The sequence below is a fragment of the Littorina saxatilis genome, linkage group LG1, assembly GCF_037325665.1.
Source record: "Littorina saxatilis isolate snail1 linkage group LG1, US_GU_Lsax_2.0, whole genome shotgun sequence".
Classification (NCBI taxonomy): Eukaryota; Metazoa; Mollusca; class Gastropoda; order Littorinimorpha; family Littorinidae; genus Littorina; species Littorina saxatilis.
In genome coordinates, this window is record NC_090245.1 from 38899108 (window position 1) to 38922646 (window position 23539).

A 23539-nucleotide genomic window follows, 5' to 3' on the forward strand; every position below is an offset into this window, starting at 1 on the left:
ACACACACACACACACACGCAATCACACACACACACACACAAACACACACGCGCGCGCACACGCACATACACACATTCACACACACACACACACACTCACACTCACTCACACGCACATACACACACACACATACACACCTACATACACACACACACACACACACACACACACACACACACACACACACACACACACACACACACACACACTTCATGTAAAATTGAAGGCAGTTTAGTACCTCCTAAGGCCAAAAAAAAAAAATTGTCTGTTTAGGGTAACATGACCAAAAAAAGTAGGGTCGGTAGGTAGGTAAAGTTTTTTTTGTTTTTTTTTTGTGTGTGTGTGTAAATGCTATGTTGGCTGAACATTCACTTCTTATATTTGATGAATACATGTTTCAAAACTAACGTATAAATAAAACAGAGAGAAAGGGAGAGAAAGAAACGCCAAATGTCTCTTTTTAGCATTTTTACCTATTTTTTTTTTTTGAAATCAAAAAAAAGTTTTTGGGTCGGCGCCAAATCGATAGGGTCGGTCGGGTTACCCTAAACAGACAAATTTTTTTTTTTGGCCTAATATCTAAATCACGTTGAAAAAAAACGCGGGAAAAACAGTCGAGCGAGAAGGTGCAACCACGTTCTTCTTTCCTACCGGGTACCGCTAATTTTACTTTCTAGAAATTCGTTTGGTGTAACCTTCAGGGCAGTCACAAACTGAGATATGAATATCCCTTCCTTTTCCCCTGAAAAGGTCTGAAACCAACAACATTTTCAGGTGTTGAACACGGCTTGTTGTTTAATAATTATGTCTTTTCCTTTTCCCCTCAAAAGGTTTGATACCCACAACGGGTCTACACGTTTTCAGGTGTGGAACACGGTTTGTTGTCTAATATGTCTCTCCTGTAGTGACAACGAAAAAGGCTAACCTGCCAGCAGACAAGAAGGTCCCATTGAGGGATCCTAGAGCTGTCAGTCCCACGCCAATCGGGATCACCGCCATTGCTTCGTCTCCAAACACACGTTCTGCCCATGTCTGCAACAGCATGTTTACATAAATTACCTAAATCGTGAGAGAGAGAGAGAGAGAGAAAAGGTAACGTTTTGTTTTGTCAATAATTAAACGTTCCAATAACCAACAATTCTTGTTTTTTAATTACCTAAAATGTGTATATATTGAGGTAGGCTGACGCAGTAGCTCACCGTAAAATAAGAATATATAGTGACAAGGTGACGCAGTAGTTCCCCGTAAAATGCGTATATGTTGTGGCACGGTGACGCTCAGGTTCTCCGTCAAATGCATGGTGATGCAGTAGTTCCCCCTGTCACAGTAGTTCTGTTGAGGTTGTCTGTCCCTTATAGCAAGCCGCATTGATGACCATAACTACATCTAGACCTTAGTGCTTATAGTGATGCATGATAATCATGCATCCTTATTTTACAATAAGGATCATCTTTATAAAGCCATAGCCATGATCACATCTTACGACAGAGATAAAAAGCATCAGACACCTATCCAATTATCGTCTCAATACAATGCAAACACAAATCGATATAAATAAATAATAAACACGTATTACCACACCAATCGCCTCTGACGAAAGCATTTCTTCGCGTGACATCACAGTAAAATATGACGTCACCACCAAGCCGTAAATCAGCATCACCAAGGGAATGACAAACTTCACCAGACGAGGCAGGTTTCTGAAAAATAAAGTGGCACACTCTTAACTAACGATTTGCAAATATTGATCAATACAATGAAAAGAGAAGGAAAAAACTCCACCCGGGCGTATAAAGCAGGGAAACGTATATTTATCGGCAAAAGATACTTCACAACACTTACTTTTTGATATTTGACATATCTTTTTGTCTTTTGGGAATTCCCTCAAAGAAATTTATCATCCAGTTATATCTTTGAAGCAAAAAGTATTGGATTTGAATTTTAATGTCTCTTGAATGTTCAACCTAAAAATGATGACGTTTAATTAATGGACACCAAATCAAAGTTTCGATAAAGCGAAGCGCCAATTAATAGATTGCATCTCTGGTTGACAGCCCGAAGAGATCTAGATCACAGCAGGTTTCCGTCCGTGTGGGTGGGCGTCTCACGGAGAATAAATATCCTAAAATGTGCAAGAAGCGCTCCGTAAATCAGTTCAGTTCATGGTGCGAGGTTTCTTTTGCCGAAAAGTATACTTTTTTTGTCGGAGGGGTTTCAAGCGGGGATGTTCATACTTACCGTGGTGGTTTCTTCAGGCCGCTAGTCACGTGGTTTACGTTGGACCTACAACAGATTGTCAACAAAACACTGACAGTCAAGGTGTCACTAGGGCACCACAAAAGAAAAGAAATCTCCCTAAACAAGTCCCTGAAAGCCGTGCTTAATTAAGCCTAAAGTTGACTTCGCGAAGACTCCGCGAAGTCGTTTTACCTCAAATTCAATGCCAAAGCGTTGTATAGCGAGCTTCGTGAAGTAGACTCCGCGAAGTCGTTTTACCTAAAATTCACTGCCAAAGCGTTGTATAGCGAGCTTCGTGAAGTAGACTCCGCGAAGTCGTTTTACCTAAAATTCACTGCCAAAGCGTTGTTTAGCGAGCTTCGTGAAGTAGACTCCGCGAAGTCGTTTTACCTAAAATTCACTGCCAAAGCGTTGTATAGCGAGCTTCGTGAAGTAGACTTCGCGAAGTCAACTTCGCACATTTAATATCAGGCTTAACGACGATGTTTGTCTATCGTAAAAGAAATACGAACATAACAGTGACACTCATTCCCGGAAACGGATTTCGCATTTCAGGTAACCTTGGGACTGGATACATCTTATCAAAAATGCGCAATTGCGTTCTTAACTATGACGGTATGACAATAAATCCTTCCGCAAAACTATGTATTGAACCATAATGTCTTAATAGTGTAATAACGGGTTCCCTTCCCTCGTTGGCTCCCCAGTAAAGACGATTATGTTATGGGTAGCTGGAATATAGACATCGACGCAATGGACGTTAGCGGTTTTGTTTATCCCGTTACTACAAATCCTTTGTTGATTTTGACTGTCATTGCAATGGACGAATTCCGAAAATAACTTTATAGTGGGTGTTTTAGACATTGCTTTCAGTGAGACAAACAATCCACGGGTCCAATCACTAGCGAGGGGTGTGTCTCAAACACGTGGACAAGGAGCATGTGTGGATTATTTGTCTCACTAAAAGCAAGGGTATTCACTCTTTCACAACGTATACAAACCCGACAGAGTTATTTCCGAACATCGTCTATTGACTGTGCTTTTTTTCCTAAATGGCAATCTATTCGTAGCGGATTGATAACAGAGTTTGTCCGTAATGGTCGTTCTAAAATCGGATACCAACAAGGCAGAAAACTTTTCTCAAACTTGCTGTACAACAACAAAACCTGCCGCGGCGTTTTATTTTGTGTGTGCATTTGTCTTCTTCTGCTGATAGCAGACTACATATGTTGCTTTTTTGGTGGTATTTTGGTAGTCATGGTAATCATTGTGTGTGTTAGGATTAAATGTATTCCGCCTGTCTTTTATGTTAGCCTGCTGATCTTGGTCTGATCATCTGTCTGTCTGTCTGTCTGTCTGTCTGTCGTTTTATTCCGTCTGTCTGTCTGCCCGTTACGGGTCTGTATGAAACTAAAGGAAGAATTTGCACATCGGCCCGTCAAGGTCAGTTCCGTTTGCGAAACAAATAAACGCTTAAAGCTGTTTGTTCACATCATGCTCCGGAATATATAAAATGATTGCTTCTTAAAAATATTGTCTTAAAACCCACACACATCATGCAATAGATAACACAGCAGATCAACAGTCTATGTCGCTATGAAATGCACAGACAATCGCGTAAACAAGCTATCATCTGACTACGTTTTGAGTAATATAATGTGTTACAGCGATACTTGCCCACGTGTGTTTTTATTACGTGTTTTCATGTTTGCATTTATGTGTTTGTATGTTTACATTCGTGTTCGTATGTGCGTCTTAGTCGTTATATATGAGCATAAGTGGCTGTGTTTGCATACACACACAAAAAAAAGCTCCCCGCAGCTGTTTTACAAACTTTTACAAAAATCTAAGAAGTTCTATGGTTTTTCGCTAGTAAAACATATACACATACTCACATACTATATGCGAATAATGCATCTTTAAAACCAACGCATGTTATACGTTAGCGTAACCGCACCCTATTTCTATGCATACCATAGTTCATAGGCCAGGGACAATTTCGAGGGCTTGCAAACACAAACTAAGCGGTCACAGGAATATTTATCAAACAGAAGACGACGTTCTATTTGAACACATGGTAAAAAGCGAACACAAATTAGATTACGGATATTGTACACAGACAAACATGAACCTTGGTAAGATTTAAATGAGCTCTTCACTCTTCTTGAAAGCTAGTAGGGACATCCAGATTCAACCTTCGTCAGACGAACATTCGTCGGTGGTTGGGATTTCCTCTCTATTTTTAACTTTGTGCCTCAATGCGCATGCGCTTGGTTTTTCGCGCCCACCACTGCTTGCCGAAGACCGGGATCTGCGTGGTGAAAAATATGGCAATCCGAATGGTGCAAAAGTCCCTTTTAGCTCTTGATGTCTAAATAACACATTATTTAGCTAAATAACGCGTTATTTAGCTAAACAATGCTTTATTTAGCTATATCATGCATTATTTAGCTAAATAATGCATTGTTTAAATTAAACAATGCATTATTTACAGATACAGAAAAAAGAGAGCCCAGAGCACTAAATAATGCATTGTTTAGCATAAATAAGAGATTGTGTTTGTAAATAACTCATTATTTATAAATAATTACGCGTTTTCTCTAAACAATATATTATATGTAAATAAAGTGTTATTTAAATAAATAAAATATTATTTAGATAAATAAAATATTATTTATCTAAATAAAATATTATTTAGATAAATAAAATATTATATGTAAATAAAATATTATTTATCTAAATAAAATATTATTTATCTAAATAAAATATTATTTATCTAAATAAAATATTATTTAGATAAATAATTTATTATTTAGATAAATAATTTATTATTTAGATAAATAATTTATTATTTACTGTTTTTGCCTTGAAATAGTATTATTACACTAAATAATGCTTTATATAGCTATATAATAGGTTTCCGCTATATAATTCATGATTTGGTAAATAATACATTATATACCGTAAATAAAATATTATATACCGTAAACAATTCATTGTTTAGCGCATCGCGAAGCCGTTTTTTCTCTTGTTGTTTTTTTCCACGTGTTTCCGTGGATCCACGAGAGCTCTGTTGATTCTCAAACTGACCAATCAGACAACTAGCATCTGTACACTAATTAAAGTCCCATTGTTGAGTGTGACGAAAACTCGTGGTGACGATTTTAAAACATGTTGGGTCACGCATGGTCCAATCTTACATGGTCCAATCTTACATGGTCCAACCTTACATGGTCCAACCTTACATGGTCCAATCTTACATGGTCCAATCTTACATGGTCCAACCTTACATGGTTCAACCTTACATGGTCCAACCTTACATGGTCCAATCTTGCATGGTCCAATCTTACATGGTCCAACCTTGCATGGTCCAACCTTGCATGGTCCAATCTTACATGGTCCAATCTTACATGGTCCAACCTTACATGGTCCAACCTTACATGGTCCAACCTTACATGGTCCAATCTTACATGGTCCAATCTTGCATGGTCCAACCTTGCATGGTCCAACCTTGCATGGTCCAATCTTACATGGTCCAACCTTGCATGGTCCAACCTTACATGGTCCAACCTTACATGGTCCAACCTTACATGGTCCAATCTTACATGGTCCAATCTTACATGGTCCAACCTTACATGGTCCAACCTTACATGGTCCAACCTTACATGGTCCAATCTTACATGGTCCAACCTTACATGGTCCAACCTTACATGGTCCAATCTTACATGGTCCAATCTTGCATGGTCCAATCTTGCATGGTCCAACCTTACATGGTCCAATCTTACATGGTCCAACCTTACATGGTCCAACCTTACATGGTCCAATCTTACATGGTCCAATCTTACATGGTCCAACCTTACATGGTTCAACCTTACATGGTCCAATCTTACATGGTCCAACCTTACATGGTCCAATCTTACATGGTCCAATCTTGCATGGTCCAATCTTACATGGTCCAACCTTGCATGGTCCAACCTTACATGGTCCAACCTTACATGGTCCAACCTTACATGGTCCAATCTTACATGGTCCAACCTTACATGGTCCAACCTTACATGGTCCAATCTTACATGGTCCAATCTTACATGGTCCAACCTTACATGGTTCAACCTTACATGGTCCAATCTTACATGGTCCAATCTTGCATGGTCCAATCTTACATGGTCCAACCTTGCATGGTCCAACCTTGCATGGTCCAATCTTACATGGTCCAACCTTACATGGTCCAACCTTACATGGTCCAACCTTACATGGTCCAATCTTACATGGTCCAACCTTACATGGTCCAACCTTACATGGTCCAATCTTGCATGGTCCAATCTTGCATGGTCCAATCTTGCATGGTCCAACCTTACATGGTCCAATCTTACATGGTCCAACCTTACATGGTCCAACCTTACATGGTCCAACCTTACATGGTCCAATTATATAGCGGAAACCTATTATATAGCTATATAAAGCATTATTTAGTGTAATAATACTATTTCAAGGCAAAAACAGTAAATAATAAATTATTTATCTAAATAATAAATTATTTATCTAAATAATAAATTATTTATCTAAATAATAAATTATTTATCTAAATAATATTTTATTTAGATAAATAATATTTTATTTAGATAAATAATATTTTATTTACATATAATATTTTATTTATCTAAATAATATTTTATTTAGATAAATAATATTTTATTTATCTAAATAATATTTTATTTATTTAAATAACACTTTATTTACATATAATATATTGTTTAGAGAAAACGCGTAATTATTTATAAATAATGAGTTATTTACAAACACAATCTCTTATTTATGCTAAACAATGCATTATTTAGTGCTCTGGGCTCTCTTTTTTCTGTATCTGTAAATAATGCATTGTTTAATTTAAACAATGCATTATTTAGCTAAATAATGCATGATATAGCTAAATAAAGCATTGTTTAGCTAAATAACGCGTTATTTAGCTAAATAATGTGTTATTTAGACATCAAGAGCTAAAAGGGACTTTTGCACCATTCGGATTGCCATAGAAAAAGGCCTGTTTGACGAACCTCAATTAGCAATCCTCGTGAGTACTTTTAGTCCTTTTCATAATGTTAAAAATATGTTTAATGTGCGCAGTGTTAAAGTTTAATATCTTTACGACGCTTCTGTGGACTGTGCATCTGTAAACTGTTCATTTTGGAGGCCTAGTGCATGAACACGGATACCCACACAAAACTCACAACTTGAGTCGACGGGCGACATATCCTACCGTGTGCCAGTGCCGCGTGTGGTTCGCTTTTCAGAATTTTGTTCTCAGTGTTGCTTGTGTACCCAGCATATTTAGATGTCTGGAATATTCCGATAAAAAAGACTCGTCATATCTATAACACTTCTCGTCATCACTGTTTCGAAAAACAGACGAACGCGCACGAAGAACTTCGCGTAGATCTGGACCGAAATTGGAAAGTGGTGACCGTGACGGGATGTGACGTCACCACTTCAACAAACTCGCGAAGATCGGAACTCACGAACTTTTGACGAAGGCAAATCTGGATGTCTCTTAACACCAGTAATGGAATCATAAACAGGATTTTATACGTGAAAATGGATGCTTGAAACAGAAACATAACCCACTGATTTAAAAGGAAACTAGACCATTTAGTGAGGACGTAGTGACACATTTTTGTGAAGTACTGAATGATTTCGCACAGGGTTTTTTGGCTAAAAAAAGAAAACAAGAAACAAGGAGACAAATTGAAATATGTGTGAAATTGACTGTATAACGCATAGGCAATTATACAGCAAACATAATGTGAGTGATACGCTTGTAAATCACTTGATGGAAACGAAACTCGGCATAAAAGCCGTCGAAGTTGTCTGCTTCATCTAGAAAAAACACCCTGTATTGTTTTCGATACTTAGTTCTATACCAACAACATGCCAATGTTTTGTAAACTGAGATTTGTAGAGAAAACAAAAGAAAATATCTGCACTGTTTAATGGTGGCGCTGGTGTTCACCGGTGCTATTTATTTAGGTCCTGGTCATGATTCTACACTGAAACATTTTCTGATAATACTATACTTAGAATAATACAGTGTCCGGGTCATTTTCCAGAGCTCGGTTACTATTAAATTCATGTTACGCTTCGGGTATTAAATTGTTTCACAGATAAATGTTAACTATAGAAGTCGATTAGATATAATGAATGCCGTTTCAAAGTATTCCCAGACCTATTTGAGACATAACTAGACTGGAATACTTCTTACAGATTTATTGTCAAAGTGCAGTGTAAAATTACAATAATTTCGAGAAAAAACCCATCGCTATCGGTACATGGAAACCAGAGAGTGTGACATGGACACACACACACACACACACCCACACGCACACACACACACACACACACACACACACACACACACCCACCCACACACACACACACACACACACACACACACACACACACACACACACACACACACACACGGTATCTTTGGTAAACTGACACAATCCTTATCTTCGTGTCCGTGATTTTAGGTAGGCAACGACCTTAAGCCAACTTTCGATACTCAGGATAAAAGAGAAGCCCATCCTTATCCAAACTATTCTGAGAGGATCCCCAGACACAGATCAGATATCCAAACACCTTAACTCACCTTTGTCACGGCTACCCGCTACACGAACACACTGACCTCCTGCAAGGGTCAAATCTACCCCGATAACATTCACTACCCGTAAGACCCAGAACTCCTTGGGTAAGCTTTGGTTCCGGGGAGGGGGGGGGGGGAGGTGGTGGTTGGTTCAAGTTGTGGTGTACGTAGTGTTGCCGATAAAAAAATTTTGATGTTGTACAGAAAGAAGAATGTCGTACTTGAAATGTGCCCTCTCTCTCTCTCTCTCTCTCTCTCTCTCTCTCTCTCTCTCTCTCTCTCTCTCTCTCTCTCTCTCTCTCTCTCTCTCTCTCTCTCTCATTGCCTGTCTCATTTTCTCTCTCCCCCCTCCCCTTTTCTCTTTCTCTTCTTTCATCTCTTTCGCTCATCCCCCTTCACACAGATCATCCCGAAAGACCCGAGCATTCTGGTCTTATTTTATGTAACAATAGTACGTAATCAGTAACCCCTCGCCAAGAAAACCCAAAGTCAGATCTAATCTGACAAAAACGGTGAGCGAAGGAGGATGCAAAGAATTTCGTACAACAGGCAAGAGTTTCAAACCGTATCTTACCATCCTCCATACGCCCAGAGACCGTTGTAAAAGGCAAACGTGATTCTCGTTGGGCTGGTCACGGTATCATCGAAACCGTGGTGTATTTCTTCCGTTTTGCCTGTGCGAATAGAATTTGCAAATCAGATTTAAAGTGTATGCGTATGTCGATGTCAATAGGTAGATACAGACATGCACATCGAGAATCATAAACAAGTGAAGCGAAGCGCTATTGACGAGCTTAGATGACAAATAGAAATAAGCGCTCTGGAGAAAGGTAGCATGCGGTAAAGCCTCAAATTGATTGGGTGAAGTCGACTTCGCGAAATCTACTTAACGAAACTGACTGCACGAAGCAATGGCACTTCATTTTCAATTTTTAAAAAAGACTTCGTAAAGTCTTCACCAAATCGACTTCTGGCTGAATTAAGGACAGTCTGAATGGAGAGTCATGCAGAACCAGTGGCCTGGCCCCTTAGAGAAAACCTGAGCGTTTTTTGTGCAATTTATGTCCAGGTACCAATGGCATCTTTTGTTTCACCTACAAACTAAGCTGTGAAAAGCCAATAGTTTCCTAAATCTAGTGTCAGTGGTAAGTCTTCGTGAAAGGCAAAATTAATTAATGCAAAAATCTCAAGGAATAACAGCAACTGACACACACAATCTTTTATATGCATCGTATTACTACCAAGACCTTGAAAGATGTTTCTCATGCCGTAGAAGATGATGACAGCAATGGCGCAGGTTTTGCCCACCGTGGCCAGGATCTGCATCCGGTCTGCCAGCTTCTGACTGAACACGTTCAGCAAGGCCAAGGACACTGTGACATCATAAAACATGACGTCAGATAAGGACGTTGCGTTCGACTTTTTATTCATAACGACAAATAGAGAGAGATATATACGGTACATGCATTACCCATAAATATGACTCGGCACTGCGTATAGTTCTGGGATGTAGGGTGAAGTCATGAACGGTTCTGCCAAGCTAAATTGTTATTCTGGCGGTTTCTATTTTCAGAATGGACAGTATTGCATACCAGAAAATAGTACTATGATAATCGGTTGCGAATGTGAATATTTGGTTAACAACAATATGTGCACTTCAACATTCAGGCTTAAACGAAAGAAAGACAAACAAGCAAACATGACCCACCGTCGGATTCTTAGATCTCAGAAATGAAGAGTGAGGCACAACCAGACATACATACAGAGAGATAGAGAGGGGAGAGAAAATGGCGGACAGCAAACAGACGGACAGACAGGCAGAGAAACAGACAAACAGGCAGACAGACAAAGACAAAGATACAGAAACAAAGACAATCAGAGAGACAGAGACATTTGGGGGAAAATCTGAAAGAGACAGTGTCAAAAACTGTAACAGTTGCACATATAGAAGTATGTACTCTCACACGTAACAAGTTATCTATTGACATTTCTTCACTGTTTTCAGCACCAATGGGAGGATCGTACGATGGCTTGACCCCGCGAGGGCAAGTGGGGGATCATTGCTCCCTCTGTCTGCACACCTTCTTTCTCTACGCTGGAATTCTACAAACCCGAACAATTAAAAGACTGATAGAAACCAGAGAGAGAGACACAGAGAGAAAGAAAGAGAGAGAGAGAGAGAGAGAGAGAGAGAGAGGCAGAGGGGGAGGGGGAGAGGCAGACAGAGATAGAGTGAGGAAAGTGAGAGAAAGAGGCAGACACAGAGAGAGACAGAGAAGTGAGAGGGTGCGAATGAAAGAGAGAAAGAGAGAGAGATGGAGCGAGATATAGACAGGGAAAAAGAAAGAGAGAGAGAGACGGAGAGGGAGAGATAGAGAGGATACCATTGCAGATTTTAGGAATGTCGGCGTTGCTGTGCAAGAGATCTAGCATGTAAGTATCACGATTGAATTACCTGACAAGACGACTGATAAGTAAAGATGTACATAGGTGTATTTTGGGACAACATGTGTGAAGGTCTTTGTGTTAAAGGAGGTGTGACTTGATTCTTATGTGTAAGTGGAAATAGAAACAAAGACAAGTCGCGTACGGCGAAAATACAACATTTAGTCAAGTAGCTGTCGAACTCACAGAATGAAACTGAACGCAATGCAACGCAGCAAGACCGTATACTCGTAGCATCGTCAGTCCACCGCTCATGGCAAAGGCAGTGAAATTGACACGAGCGGGGTAGTAGTTGCGCTGAAAAGGATAGCACGCTTTTCTGTACCTCTCTTCGTTTTAACTTTCTGAGCGTGTTTTCAATCCAAACCTATCATATCTGTATGTTTTTGGAATCAGGAACCGACAAGGAATAAGATGAAAGTGTTTTTAAATTGATTTCGAAAATTTAATTTTGATAATAATTTTTATATTTTTAATTTTCAGAGCTTGTTTTTAATCCAAATATAACATATTTATATGTTTTTGGAATCCGAAAATGATGGAGAATAAGATGAACGTAAATTTGGATCGTTTTATTGAAAAAAAACTTTTTTTTTTACAATTTTCAGATTTTTAATGACCAAAGTCATCAATTAATTTTTAAGCCACCAAGCTGAAATGCAATACCGAAGTCCGGGCTTCGTCGGAGATTACTTGACCAACATTTCAACCAATTTGGTTGAAAAATGAGAGCGTGACAGTGCCGCCTCAACTTTCACGAAAAGCCGGATATGACGTCATCAAAGACATTTATCAAAAAAATGAAAAAAACGTCTGAGGATATCATACCCAGGAACTCTCATGTCAAATTTCATAAAGATCGGTCCAGTAGTTTAGTCTGAATCGCTCTACACACACACACACACACAGACAGACAGACACACACACACACATACACCACGACCCTCGTCTCGATTCCCCCCTCTATGTTAAAACATTTAGTCAAAACTTGACTAAATGTAAAAAGGGTAGAGGCAAGAAGGAAAATATTCTGATCTCGAAGAATGGAGAGACAAGATATATCGGATGAAAATGTTTGACTGATTAACACTTCCTTCGTCTGTAACGATTGATTTATTTTAAGATAGGGTTGAAGGACATTAAAGATTTATTAAGAAAAGGTTTAAATGAACTATCGAAACAACAGCAAAAACATGTTTGATTGCTTTGCATACAGGAAGGGAAAGATACAAATGTGTAAGTCAAAAGGACTAGCAAACGTCCCCAATAAAACAGCGCTAAATAAATGATTGAATGACAGTTCTTCTATTAAAATAAACTCTGCGAAAGGGAGAATCAAACTTTCAAATTGAAGTCGCTATCCCATACGAGTGAAGAAGACATGATACAGACTGAAAAACGCAATCCATAAAAGCGAGTACAAGTCGGACTTGCATAATTCCGTAACAGCATACACGATTTTCATTGCAATGGTGGATGATGTAGAGGTTACATGCCGAGTCTCAGTGATTATTAAAAATAATGGTCGAAGTTAGCGGATCATGAAAAATGCGAGCTTCAGCTTCTCTCTCTCTCTCTCTCTCTCTCTCTCTCTCTCTCTCTCTCTCTCTCTCTCTCTCTCTCTCTCTCTCTCTCTCTCTCTCTCTCTCTCTCTCTCTCTCTCTCTCTCTTACTTTCTCTCTGCGGTAAAGGCAGATATTGTGTGTTCTGTTCATGGTTTGGTATCGCTTAGGATAATGTTCTTTCGTCAAATGGGACTAGCAGACGAACTTTTGCACACGTGTTCCAACGCTAAAAACTGTATGAAGTTCAGTTTTCTGGGGAAAATAGTGTATGAAACCGCTTAATGTTCTTTAAATTGATTAGATGTGTGCATTTGGTTGCGTGTGATCTGTTTATAAAATGAAATATTGTCGAAAACTGACCGTCGGATTGCAATCTGTTGTCGAAGAAACGGAGTGAAAAGAAATTTGAAAGGGGAACTACTCTTGTCGGTAGACAAAGTATGAGAGTTACTTGCCTTGGGAATTTGCTTGTGTTGAACGTTTGTTCACGGCAGATCTAGATTCAGAAAACAACCGAACACATGGATTTTATATGGAGATTCATGTGTTCAAGCCTGTAGTTGTTAATTTAAACGCGGTATGTTTGTAATGTTAGCTTGCGAGATGTATACTTCGTACATTAGAGCGTTCGGAACTTTTTAGTCGCAAAAGTAGTTCCGACACAGAACAGCTTCTCAACCCATTGCGCTATCGAGGATTCAGGCTGTTGCTGGCTCGTTATTTGTTTGGTTGCTGGGTGTTTATCGAAAAATAACTAGCTCTACAAGTTTACAGAGGTAAAGAAGCAGAGGGGGGAATAAGAACTAATCACTGTTTAATAGAAGAAGGCATTCCCATCTTAAAACACCAAGAAAAAATAAACCATTGGTGACAACCCCTTTAAATCTGACCTTACATCCCAGCAGGGTACTATGACCATCGGCTTAACAATACAGAGATTAACACCAACAGAGCGGTGTTCTTAGCCTTGACACCTCGAAATCGGGTGCGGAAGCTCATTAAGATAAATGACCTTACGAAACTTTCCAACAGATCACTCGTATGCATGTAGCGTAGTAGTCTTTGTGGGGGTTGATGATGAAATCTGATGTGAGATTGTTTATCTCTGTTTCGATTTTGAGTTTGTCTGTTATCTTACATAGATCTCTGAACATGTTTACATTATTCGGTTGGAAACGCAATCTTCTCTGTGTTTGTAAGTTTTTCTGTGTGTGTGTGAGTGCAGGGCCGGACCCGGGGGGGGGGGGGGGGGGGTTCCAGGGGTTCCGGAACCCCACCCCTGGAAAAAGCATGTACCTTGCTTTGACTTTTACTAGTTTTAGCACCAAAACAATGCTGCTCTTAACCCTCAAAACAAGGCCCAGAATGCACCAGATTGCACAGATTTTAACCGTTTTTCAAAAAATTTCTGGGGGAGCATGCCCCCGGACCCTCCTAGTTCGCGCGCCTGCCTTGCAGGCGCGCGCTTGTGGCTTCGCCACTTCGCTGATTTCCCCCCCCCCCCCCAAAAAAAAAGGAGGACCCCCCTCCCCCTTACAACTCATTTGGTCCGGCCCTGGAGTGTGTAAGTGTGTGTGTGTGTGTGTGTGTGTGTGTGTGTGTGTGTGTCTCTCTCTCTCTCTAACTCTCTCTCTTTCTGTCTCTCTAAATCTCTCTTTCTCTATCTAGCTCTCTCTCCCTCTCTCCCTGTCTGTCTTTCTCCCTCCCCCATCGCTTCCTCTCTCTGTCTCTGTCTATTTCTCTCTCGCTCCCTTTCTCCCTCTCTCTCTCTCTCTCTCTCTCTCTCTCTCTCTCTCTCTCTCTCTCTCTCTCTCTCTCTCCCTCTCTCTCTTTCTTCTCGAACTAGGCTTACTTTTCATTTTCTAATGTACATTTAGCTAGTGTCAAGTGTTTTCACTCTTCCTAAATTCTGTTATCTTTTAAATTCAATAGAGGAGAAAAAAAAGAAAACACTGGTTCCGAATTCAGCCAGCTATTGTCAAATCTCGTAAGGAGGTTGGACTTTTACATAACGTTAATACTCCATAGATAAGAGTGTGTTATCACGACAGCACTTTTTAAATGGTTATAACTTAGTTTTTAAGATATCGGGTCATGTCTTTTTTTCCCCCAATACTTCTTTGTAACATTTGTCTTCCTTTTTATCAGGTTTTTGTGGCCTAGGGGGAAGGGTGTTGAAAATAATAAAAGAGAAAGTGGGAAAGGACAGCCCGTTTTTTCTGCAATTCAAAAAAATATACCATAACAATGGTAAAGCTTCGTTAAACGACACACAAAAAGACCTCTTTACTTGTGGTAATATATATATCTATATACAGTAAAAGCAAAGAGGGTAAGAGCAGACCTCTTTGGTAAAACATTGTCATATCTAAAGTAATTAGAGAATATGACGTATGGAAGGAAGACGATTGTTTGGACCAAATGGCTATTTTAGCAAGAGAAATGAGTAAATAACCTCAGTGTTGTAAGTATTTCTATCTCCATTGGAAACCACAAACAAGTCGCGTAAGGCGAAAATACAATATTTAGTCAAGTAGCTGTCGAACTCACAGAATGAAACTGAACGCAATGCAATTTTTCAGCAAGACCGTATACTCATAGCATCGTCAGTCCACCGTTCAGGCAGTGAAATTGACAAGAAGAACGGTTTAGTAGTTGCGCTGAGAAGGATAGCACGCTTTTCTGTACCTCTCTTCGTTTGAACTTTCTGAGCGTGTTTTTAATCCAAACATATCATATCTATATGTTTTTGGAATCAGGAACCGACCAAGAATAAGATGAAAGTGTTTTTAAATTGATTTGGAAAATTTAATTTTGATAATAATTTTTATATTTTTAATTTTCAGAGCTTGTTTTTAATTCAAATATAACATATTTATATGTTTTTGGAATCAGAAAATAATGGAGAATAAGATAAACGTAAATTTGGATCGTTTTATAATTTTTTATTTTTTTTTACAATTTTCAGATTTTTAATGAGCAAAGTCATTAATTAATTTTTAAGCCATCACGCTGAAATGCAATACCGTAGTCTGGGCTTCGTTGAAGACTACTTGACCAAAATTTCAACCAATTTGGTTGAAAAATGAGAGCGTGACAGTGCCGCCTCAACTTTCACGAAAAGCCGGATATGACGTCATCAAAGACATTTATCACGTTCGGGGATATCAATCCCAGGAACGCTCATGTAAAATTTCATAAAGATCGGTCCAGTAGTTTGGTCTGAATCGCTCTACACGCACGCACGCACGCACGCACACATGTCACACACACACACACACACACATACACCACGACCCTCGTTTCGATTCCCCCTCGATGTTAAAATATTTAGTCAAAACTTGACTAAATATAAAAACATGAAAAGAGACAACAGTACATAACACTTAGTACTTTGGTCCCATTTGGGCCAATCCCACTCGGAAGAAGAAGCTGTTCTAGACCTCTCTCGCGATTACTCTGATTTCGAGTGTTCTTCAGTATGGCCAACGTACAAAGGGTAGCATGAAATACTGGAAAATGTCAGTTATACGGCCTCAAAGCTAATACAGTAGAGGCATGTAAGACAGGGAAGGCCCCGGTTGTGTATAAGTATGAAATACTCTGAGCTGCTGTTTTATACCTACGTACAGCCAGAACAGCAATGGATTTCCGAATAATGCACGGAGGCGCACAGTCAGCTTAGCTGTTCTAGTCTTCTCTTGCGATTACCTTGATTTCGAGTGCAATTCATTATGTCCAACGTAAGAGGGGTAGTATGAAATACTGTGAGTTACTATTTCATACCTACCTACAGCCAGAACGGCAATAGATTTCCGTAGCATGCCCGGAGGCCCGCAGTCATCGTAGATACTGTCCGCCGTGTAGTCTGCCAGGGCTACGGCAAAGACCGCGGTACCCACGGGTTCGGCTGCCGCAATACGCATCCAGCAGTAGACGAAGCCTGCCAGGGGCCCAAAAGCCTCCGTGATGTATGCGTACTCCACTCCGTCCTTGCGTACTGACTCTCTCAGCTCCGCGAAACACAGGGCCGCTGAAGTGAGGAACGAAGGATGAGCATGAAGATTCAAGAGGAATGAAACAGTGGCAGTATAGCATACAAAATGGAACTAGAGAGAGAAAGTGGTTGGCTGGTGTGTTATTTTTTCATGTCCTTTCAACCTATTTGGATATTTGGAACAGATTAAATTTAATTTTCCTTTCTCAGGGTAAAAACGGGAGAACATTTAAAGAAAAAAAGGAAAACAAAACCAAATCACATAGAATATAGGGATCATACGAGAGGAAAAAAGCAAAAGAGGTTGAAATGGCCATTTTCCTACGGACAATGCAAATGCATCTCCTTCATCTAAAAGGACGATACAACCGCAAAACATTACTCAAACCATATCACGATTGGCCAGAGAAAAGATGTTCCGTTTTCCTAAAAGCACGATACAACTACAAAAAAAAGTGCTTTCTGTACAGATCCTCAAAACAAAACAAAAAGTGGACATCAACAGTATTCCGTAAAAAACACAATTAACATAAAAGTAAGATTGTGTAACTGACCCATGGTGCTGAAGACACCACAAATGGCCCAGATGACCAGTGACATGCCCACTGACCCCGCGCCGTCCAACACTGCTTTTGGTGATGTGAAGATACCAGGGCCTGGCCGCAAAAGAATTTACACATTTTTATGTTGACCTTTGCATAAGAGCTCTGTGGAGTCTCTCAAGTAAAACATTGTATTGTTTTGACGTCGACATGTCATCTATGTGGATGAAGGTATCGCTAAACACAGTTCTAGAAAAAAGGTCAGCATGCAGGTATACGCATACACTCCCGAGGTGATCGTAGTGTTACGGCACTCGGTTACACATACTTGACAGGATCCTGTTATTTTTGTAGTAGCGGTCCAAGTTTGTGGTACAACGAGTTTGGAACTGTGCATGGTGTCGTGTTCGTAAGCTCGTTTGATGATCCCGTAACCTTTCTAGCTACTCTGCTCTAATTCAGTTCAGTTTTAAAAGTCCTTGTCTACATTTTTATACCGAAATCGCCATTTGACCATTGAAATGCAGAGTCTATTATCTACAATTATCAACAATACACCCCCTTTCGATCAGGAAAGACGAAGCCAGTGTAGCCGTTTGAAAATTCCTTGTAGTATTCCAGCGTAGTACTCATAGTAGGATATCCTTATTTGGAAAATGCCAAGCTCAAAACTCCTCTCAAATCCCGTGCATTTCGTGCGTTTAAAAAAAAGCGTGGACAGCGCTCCAGTGTCAAACTGTTGCTGCACTTGTTTGGGCGTGGCTATAAGCATAGTGACATGAATTTGATTGGTCAGTATTTTTAGACAAAGCACATGTTCTCAGCAAACAGAAAACAAAATATTGGAAGCGTGAGTCACGCTACCCAAAAATAAAATCTTTTTTTACATGTATTTTTTTTCTATAACTTTTTTCCCCATGGTTCATTCATCATCTGACATAACTTTTTAGCGAAATCTAACCATAAGATTATTGAAAAAAAGCAAAAATGTAGACGACCACCTTGAAGTTCTACGCCTTCACAACAAACCCATAATGGGCATTGGTCTAATTCACAAATAGTGTCTCTATTAATACCGCGCGACATGTAGTTATAAATCCGACCTGAAATTATTCTTCAGTTGCTCGACCTGGCAAATCCTAAAGCAATTGTTTATCAACCTTCATGCAGTGTGTACTCGTACACAGCAGCCATGTCAGATCAGAAAGATTGATCTTACCGATGATGGTGTTGAGGATGAGGGAACCGCCATAGATAAGACCCATTTCTTTGCCCATGCCATCGTTCTTCTTGTCTTTGCTCTTGTCAGTCTTCGTTCCGTTACAGCCCTGCTGGCGACACTGCTGCGGGCCAGAAGACACGCGGTTCCAGAAATCCTGCAGTCCTTCAGGAACCAACGATCGCCAAGTCCTGGCTGCACACAAAGTAGAGTGTATGTGTGCCGTTAATTTTGTGTGTGTGTGTATATTGTTTGGCAGGGGGTCTAATTCTTTGTCCTTTTACTGCCCTACTCGCGGTACTGTAGCGATCCCGATGTTGCATGGTTCTAGAAATCCTGCAGGTCTTCGGGAACCGACGTTTGCCATGATTGGCTGCACAAAGTATATGTGTTCCGTTAATTTATTTGTTGTATATTGTTTGGCGGGGGTCTAATTCTTTGTAATTTACAGCCCTACTTGCGGCACTGTTACGATCCCGATGCTGCACAAAGAATGGAGTTTATGTGTGCCGTTATTTACTTTTTATTTTGTTTTTGTAGATTGTTTTGGGGGTCTAACTCTATGTTCTCTACATCCCTACTTGCGGCACTGTAGCGATCCCGATGCCCCATGGTTCTAGAAATCCTGCAGGTCTTTAGGAACCGAAGTTCACCATGCTTGGCTGTACAAAGAAAGGAGTGTATGTGTGGTGATAATTTTTATCCTTATTTGTTGTTGTTCTTGTAGATTGTTTTGGGGTTCTAATCCGTTGTCCTTTACAGCCCTATGTGCGGCACTGTAGCGATCCCGATGCCCCATGGTTCTATAAATCCTGCAGGTCTTCAGGAACCGACGTTTGCCATGCTTGGCTGCACAATAAATAGAGTGTATGTGTGCCGTGTTTTTTATATTTAGTCAAGTTTTGACTAAATATTTTAACATCGAGGGGGAATCGAAACGAGGGTCGTGGTGTATGTGCGTGTGTGTGTGCGTGTGTGTGTCTGTGTGTGTGTGTGTGTGTGTGTGTGTGTGTGTGTGTGTGTGTAGAGCGATTCAGACTAAACTACTGGACCGATCTTTATGAAATTTGACATGAGAGTTCCTGGGTATGAAATCCCCGAACGTTTTTTTCATTTTTTTGATAAATGTCTTTGATGACATCACATCCGGCTTTTCGTGAAAGTTGAGGCGGCACTGTCACGCCCTCATTTTTCAACCAAATTGGTTGAAATTTTGGTCAAGTACTCTTCGACGAAGCCCGGGGTTCGGTATTGCATTTCAGCTTGGTGGCTTAAAAATTAATTAATGACTTTGGTCATTAAAAATCTGAAAATTGTAAAAAAAAATAAAAATTTATGAAACGATCCAAATTTACGTTTATCTTATTCTCCATCATTTGCTGATTCCAAAAACATATAAATATGTTATATTCGGATTAAAAACAAGCTCTGAAAATTAAATATATAAAAATTATTATCAAATTTTTTTTTTCGAAATCAATTTAAAAACACTTTCATCTTATTCCTTGTCGGTTCCTGATTCCAAAAATATATAGATATGATATGTTTGGATTAAAAACACGCTCAGAAAGTTAAAAGGAAGTGAGGTACAGAAAAGCGTGCTATCCTTCTCAGCGCAACGAATACCCCGCTCTTCTTGTCAATTCCACGTGCACTGCCTTTGCCACGGGCGGTGGAGTGACGATGCTACGAGTATACGGTCTTGCTGCGTTGCGTTGCGTTCAGTTTCATTCTGTGAGTTCGACAGCTACTTGACTAAATATTGTATTTTCGCCTTACGCGACTTGTTTGTTTGTTTTTTTCCGATTGTTTTCGGGTTCTAATTCTTTGTCCTTTACATCCCTGTACTCGCGGCGCTGTTACGGCCCCCATGCCTCATGGCTCTAGAAAAATAATGCAGGCCTTCAATTCGGGAACCAACGTTCGCAACGTCTTGGATGCACACACAGTAGAGTCTATGTGTGCCGTTAATTTGTGATGGACGAACGGGCGAGGAAAGAATGTGAAAGAGAAAGAAGAAAGTGTCTGCCCCCCCCCCCCCCCTTCCCCCCATTTCCCCTTCCCCGCCCCTTTGTTTTGTCTTTATTGGTTTCATCCAGCCCTGAGTAGACTCAGTGATATGAGCGAATCCACAAACGCTGCACTTTTTCATTCCCGATTGACATAATTATGTTAAATGCACTTACATCCTGGGTAAGAGATGTGTCACACTCTTGCTTTTGTCTCTGTGCCGTTTTGTTGTCACATCTTTTGGTAAGTTCTGTCGCAATTTGTTGTGTCGCAAAACAATGCGACATATGCGAGACTTGTCCACGGAAGATGACCTAGCGGTTAGTATAACCGTACAAGGTCAGAGTCGTGGTTACAAGGAATGTCAGAAATATGCGCGGAATGTCAAGAATCAAACCCAAAACCACACACAAAGTTTTATCTCCAAGAGATTGCTCTGTACACAGTCTAATCTACGAGACATGGATCTGCTTCTACAGAATGTCACTTCCCACACTCAAGACACTATCAAAGAGATATTTGGACGATTCTGTAACGTTTAGGATCAGCCAATCTGTTCGACCAGTAAGATAAGCAATTGACGCTTACTGACTCCGGAATCGCATATTGACTTGTGTGGGATTTAGTACACTCTAAACTGAAGTGGTCCACGTTAGTATGTACACGCTTCTCACAAAAATGTTGTTCAAAAGTGGAACACTTCAGTTTACAGTGCAGGTACACAATACTGAATGGAATATATTCATTTCGTGAGACATTTCTATGGGCTTTAATACTATAGGTAAAAAAATAAAATAAAACATTGACAATATTGAGGTCAGTTTGGGGGTCTAAATGTCTCTGTAGTCTAATCATTCTTTAACGACAAAATTCGTGTGTGTTTTTCCATTTCAATGCTTCTTATTCTTTCATGTGCTAGGAGACTGGTTTTGCATAGTTTTTGCTGACTCTTTCTACTTTTCTTCCTGCCTTCCTTATTTCCTTTCTTCCTTCCTTTCTTCCTGTCTTTCTTATTTCCTTGTTTTATTCCTTCCTTCATTCATTCATTCATTCATTTTTTCATTTTTTCCTTCCTCACTTGTTACTTCCTTCATTTATTGATTCATTTGTCCCCCTTTGTCATATGTGTCTTGAAGTTATTTCATTCGTTACCCATGTAAACGCCTGAAGACATCTGTGATGTTCTGCATGATCAACACAGTGAGGAAGATGTATTAAAAACAATGTGTCGTTGTCTCTCCGGGCATTCAACTTTATTTTTTCTCAGTGAAGAGAATGGCCCTACTACTTGACTTGAGACAATTACTAAACAAACATGTGTCAAAGAGCGTAACGATTAAAGATACCTTTCTTCCTATGTGTAGGCCATCTTGTAAATCAACATAGATTCGTCCAGGCTTTTATGTGTGATACATTGACCAATTGGGGGCTATTAGGGACAGTTCTTTACTTTGAAGTTGAGGCAAATATAGCTCAGTGAGAATTACAAGTGGAGACATCACAGGGCATAAAGAGCTCCGGTCTGCATGTCATCGAAAGAATAGAAACATCATATGGAAAAGACACTGCATACACGACCTTTTTCTTTTGAAAGACATACTAACAAACAAAATCAGAGAAAACGTTATTTCTCAGCCACGCTCCTGGGGTTAAAACTCGATCAGCAAAGATCAAAGAACTTTAGATGTGATATCTTTTTGTAAGGGTACTAGTATTACTCTGACCTTGACAGCGCCTGTATTAAGTAAAGCTGGATGGGATTTAAATACAAGGCCGCTTGTTGCGTGGTTCCAGGAGGGGGGGGGGAGAGGTTAGCCGGACGTATATATAACACACTATTTACTTAATAAAATATGTATATACATGTATACATTACTTATTTTTAAATTACCAGTGATAATTGTCATTACGTCTTTCTTTGTGTTTCACATCAGTTGCTGTGAGTTTTGAGATTATATATTTGGCGGGCAACTCACTACTTTATGAAAAGTTGACAGATTTATTAAGTGATCTTTTGTGTGAGAAAGAGATATTGCACTAAAAAAAACTGTCTTCTGCATTTCAGCGTGTTTTTAAATTAAAAACAAGTCGTGTAAGGCGAAAATACAACATTTAGTCAAGCTCAGTCGAACTCACAGAATGAAACTAAACGCATTGCATTTTTTCCGCAAGACCGTACACTCGTAGCATCGCCTGCCCACCGCTCGTGGCAAAGGCAGTGAAATTAACAATCCAGAAAAGCGACCACTGCAATCATATTTTACGTTGCATTTCTTCACACATGGACTGGGTGGCCGAGTGGTAACGCACTTGCGCTCGGAAGCGAGAGGTTGCGAGTTCGACCCTGGGTCAGGGCGTTAGCTATTTTCTCCCCCCCCTTTCCTAACCTAGGTGGTGGGTTCAAGTGCTAGTCTTTCGGATGAGACGAAAAACCGAGGTCCCTTCGTGTACACTACATTGGGGTGTGCACGTTAAAGATCCCACGATTGACAAGAGGGTCTTTCCTGGCAAAATTGTATAGGCATCTAGATATAAATGTCCACCAAAATACCCGTGTGACTTGGAATAATAGGCCGTGAAAAGTAGGATATGCGCCGAAATGGCTGCGATCTGCTGGCCGATGTGAATGCGTGATGTATTGTGTAAAAAAATTCCATCTCACACGGCATAAATAAATCCCTGCGCCTTGAATATGTGCGCGATATAAATTGCATTAAAAACATTTTTTTTTAAATCCCTGCGCTTAGAACTGTACCCACGGAATACGAGCGATATAAGCCTCATATTGATTGACTGATATTGATTGACACATTGATGCGAGTAGGAAAAGTAAGCTCGGGAAAATGAATACTTGATTGTTGGTATGTGCTCCAAATGGAGGAATT

At 39.9% G+C, this 23539-nt stretch overlaps 2 protein-coding genes across 2 annotated transcripts in view; one reads left to right on the forward strand and one right to left on the reverse strand.

Moving 5' to 3' along the window:
• LOC138969046 (origin recognition complex subunit 6-like) overlaps positions 1-23539 on the forward strand; it is a 591738-nt gene that overhangs the window by 550010 nt on the left and 18189 nt on the right. The gene's annotated exons all lie outside the window — the stretch shown is intronic.
• The window catches only part of LOC138968985 (asc-type amino acid transporter 1-like), a 48953-nt gene that overhangs the window by 23703 nt on the left and 1711 nt on the right, over positions 1-23539 (reverse strand). The window contains exons 2-9 of the mRNA XM_070341672.1: positions 18645-18839; positions 17438-17539; positions 16677-16919; positions 10124-10249; positions 9451-9550; positions 2240-2284; positions 1578-1701; positions 927-1033 (exon numbers count right to left, since the gene is read on the reverse strand). Of these exons, the coding sequence (XP_070197773.1) occupies positions 927-1033; positions 1578-1701; positions 2240-2284; positions 9451-9550; positions 10124-10249; positions 16677-16919; positions 17438-17539; positions 18645-18839 (1042 nt within the window). The remainder of the gene's footprint in view (positions 1-926; positions 1034-1577; positions 1702-2239; positions 2285-9450; positions 9551-10123; positions 10250-16676; positions 16920-17437; positions 17540-18644; positions 18840-23539) is intronic.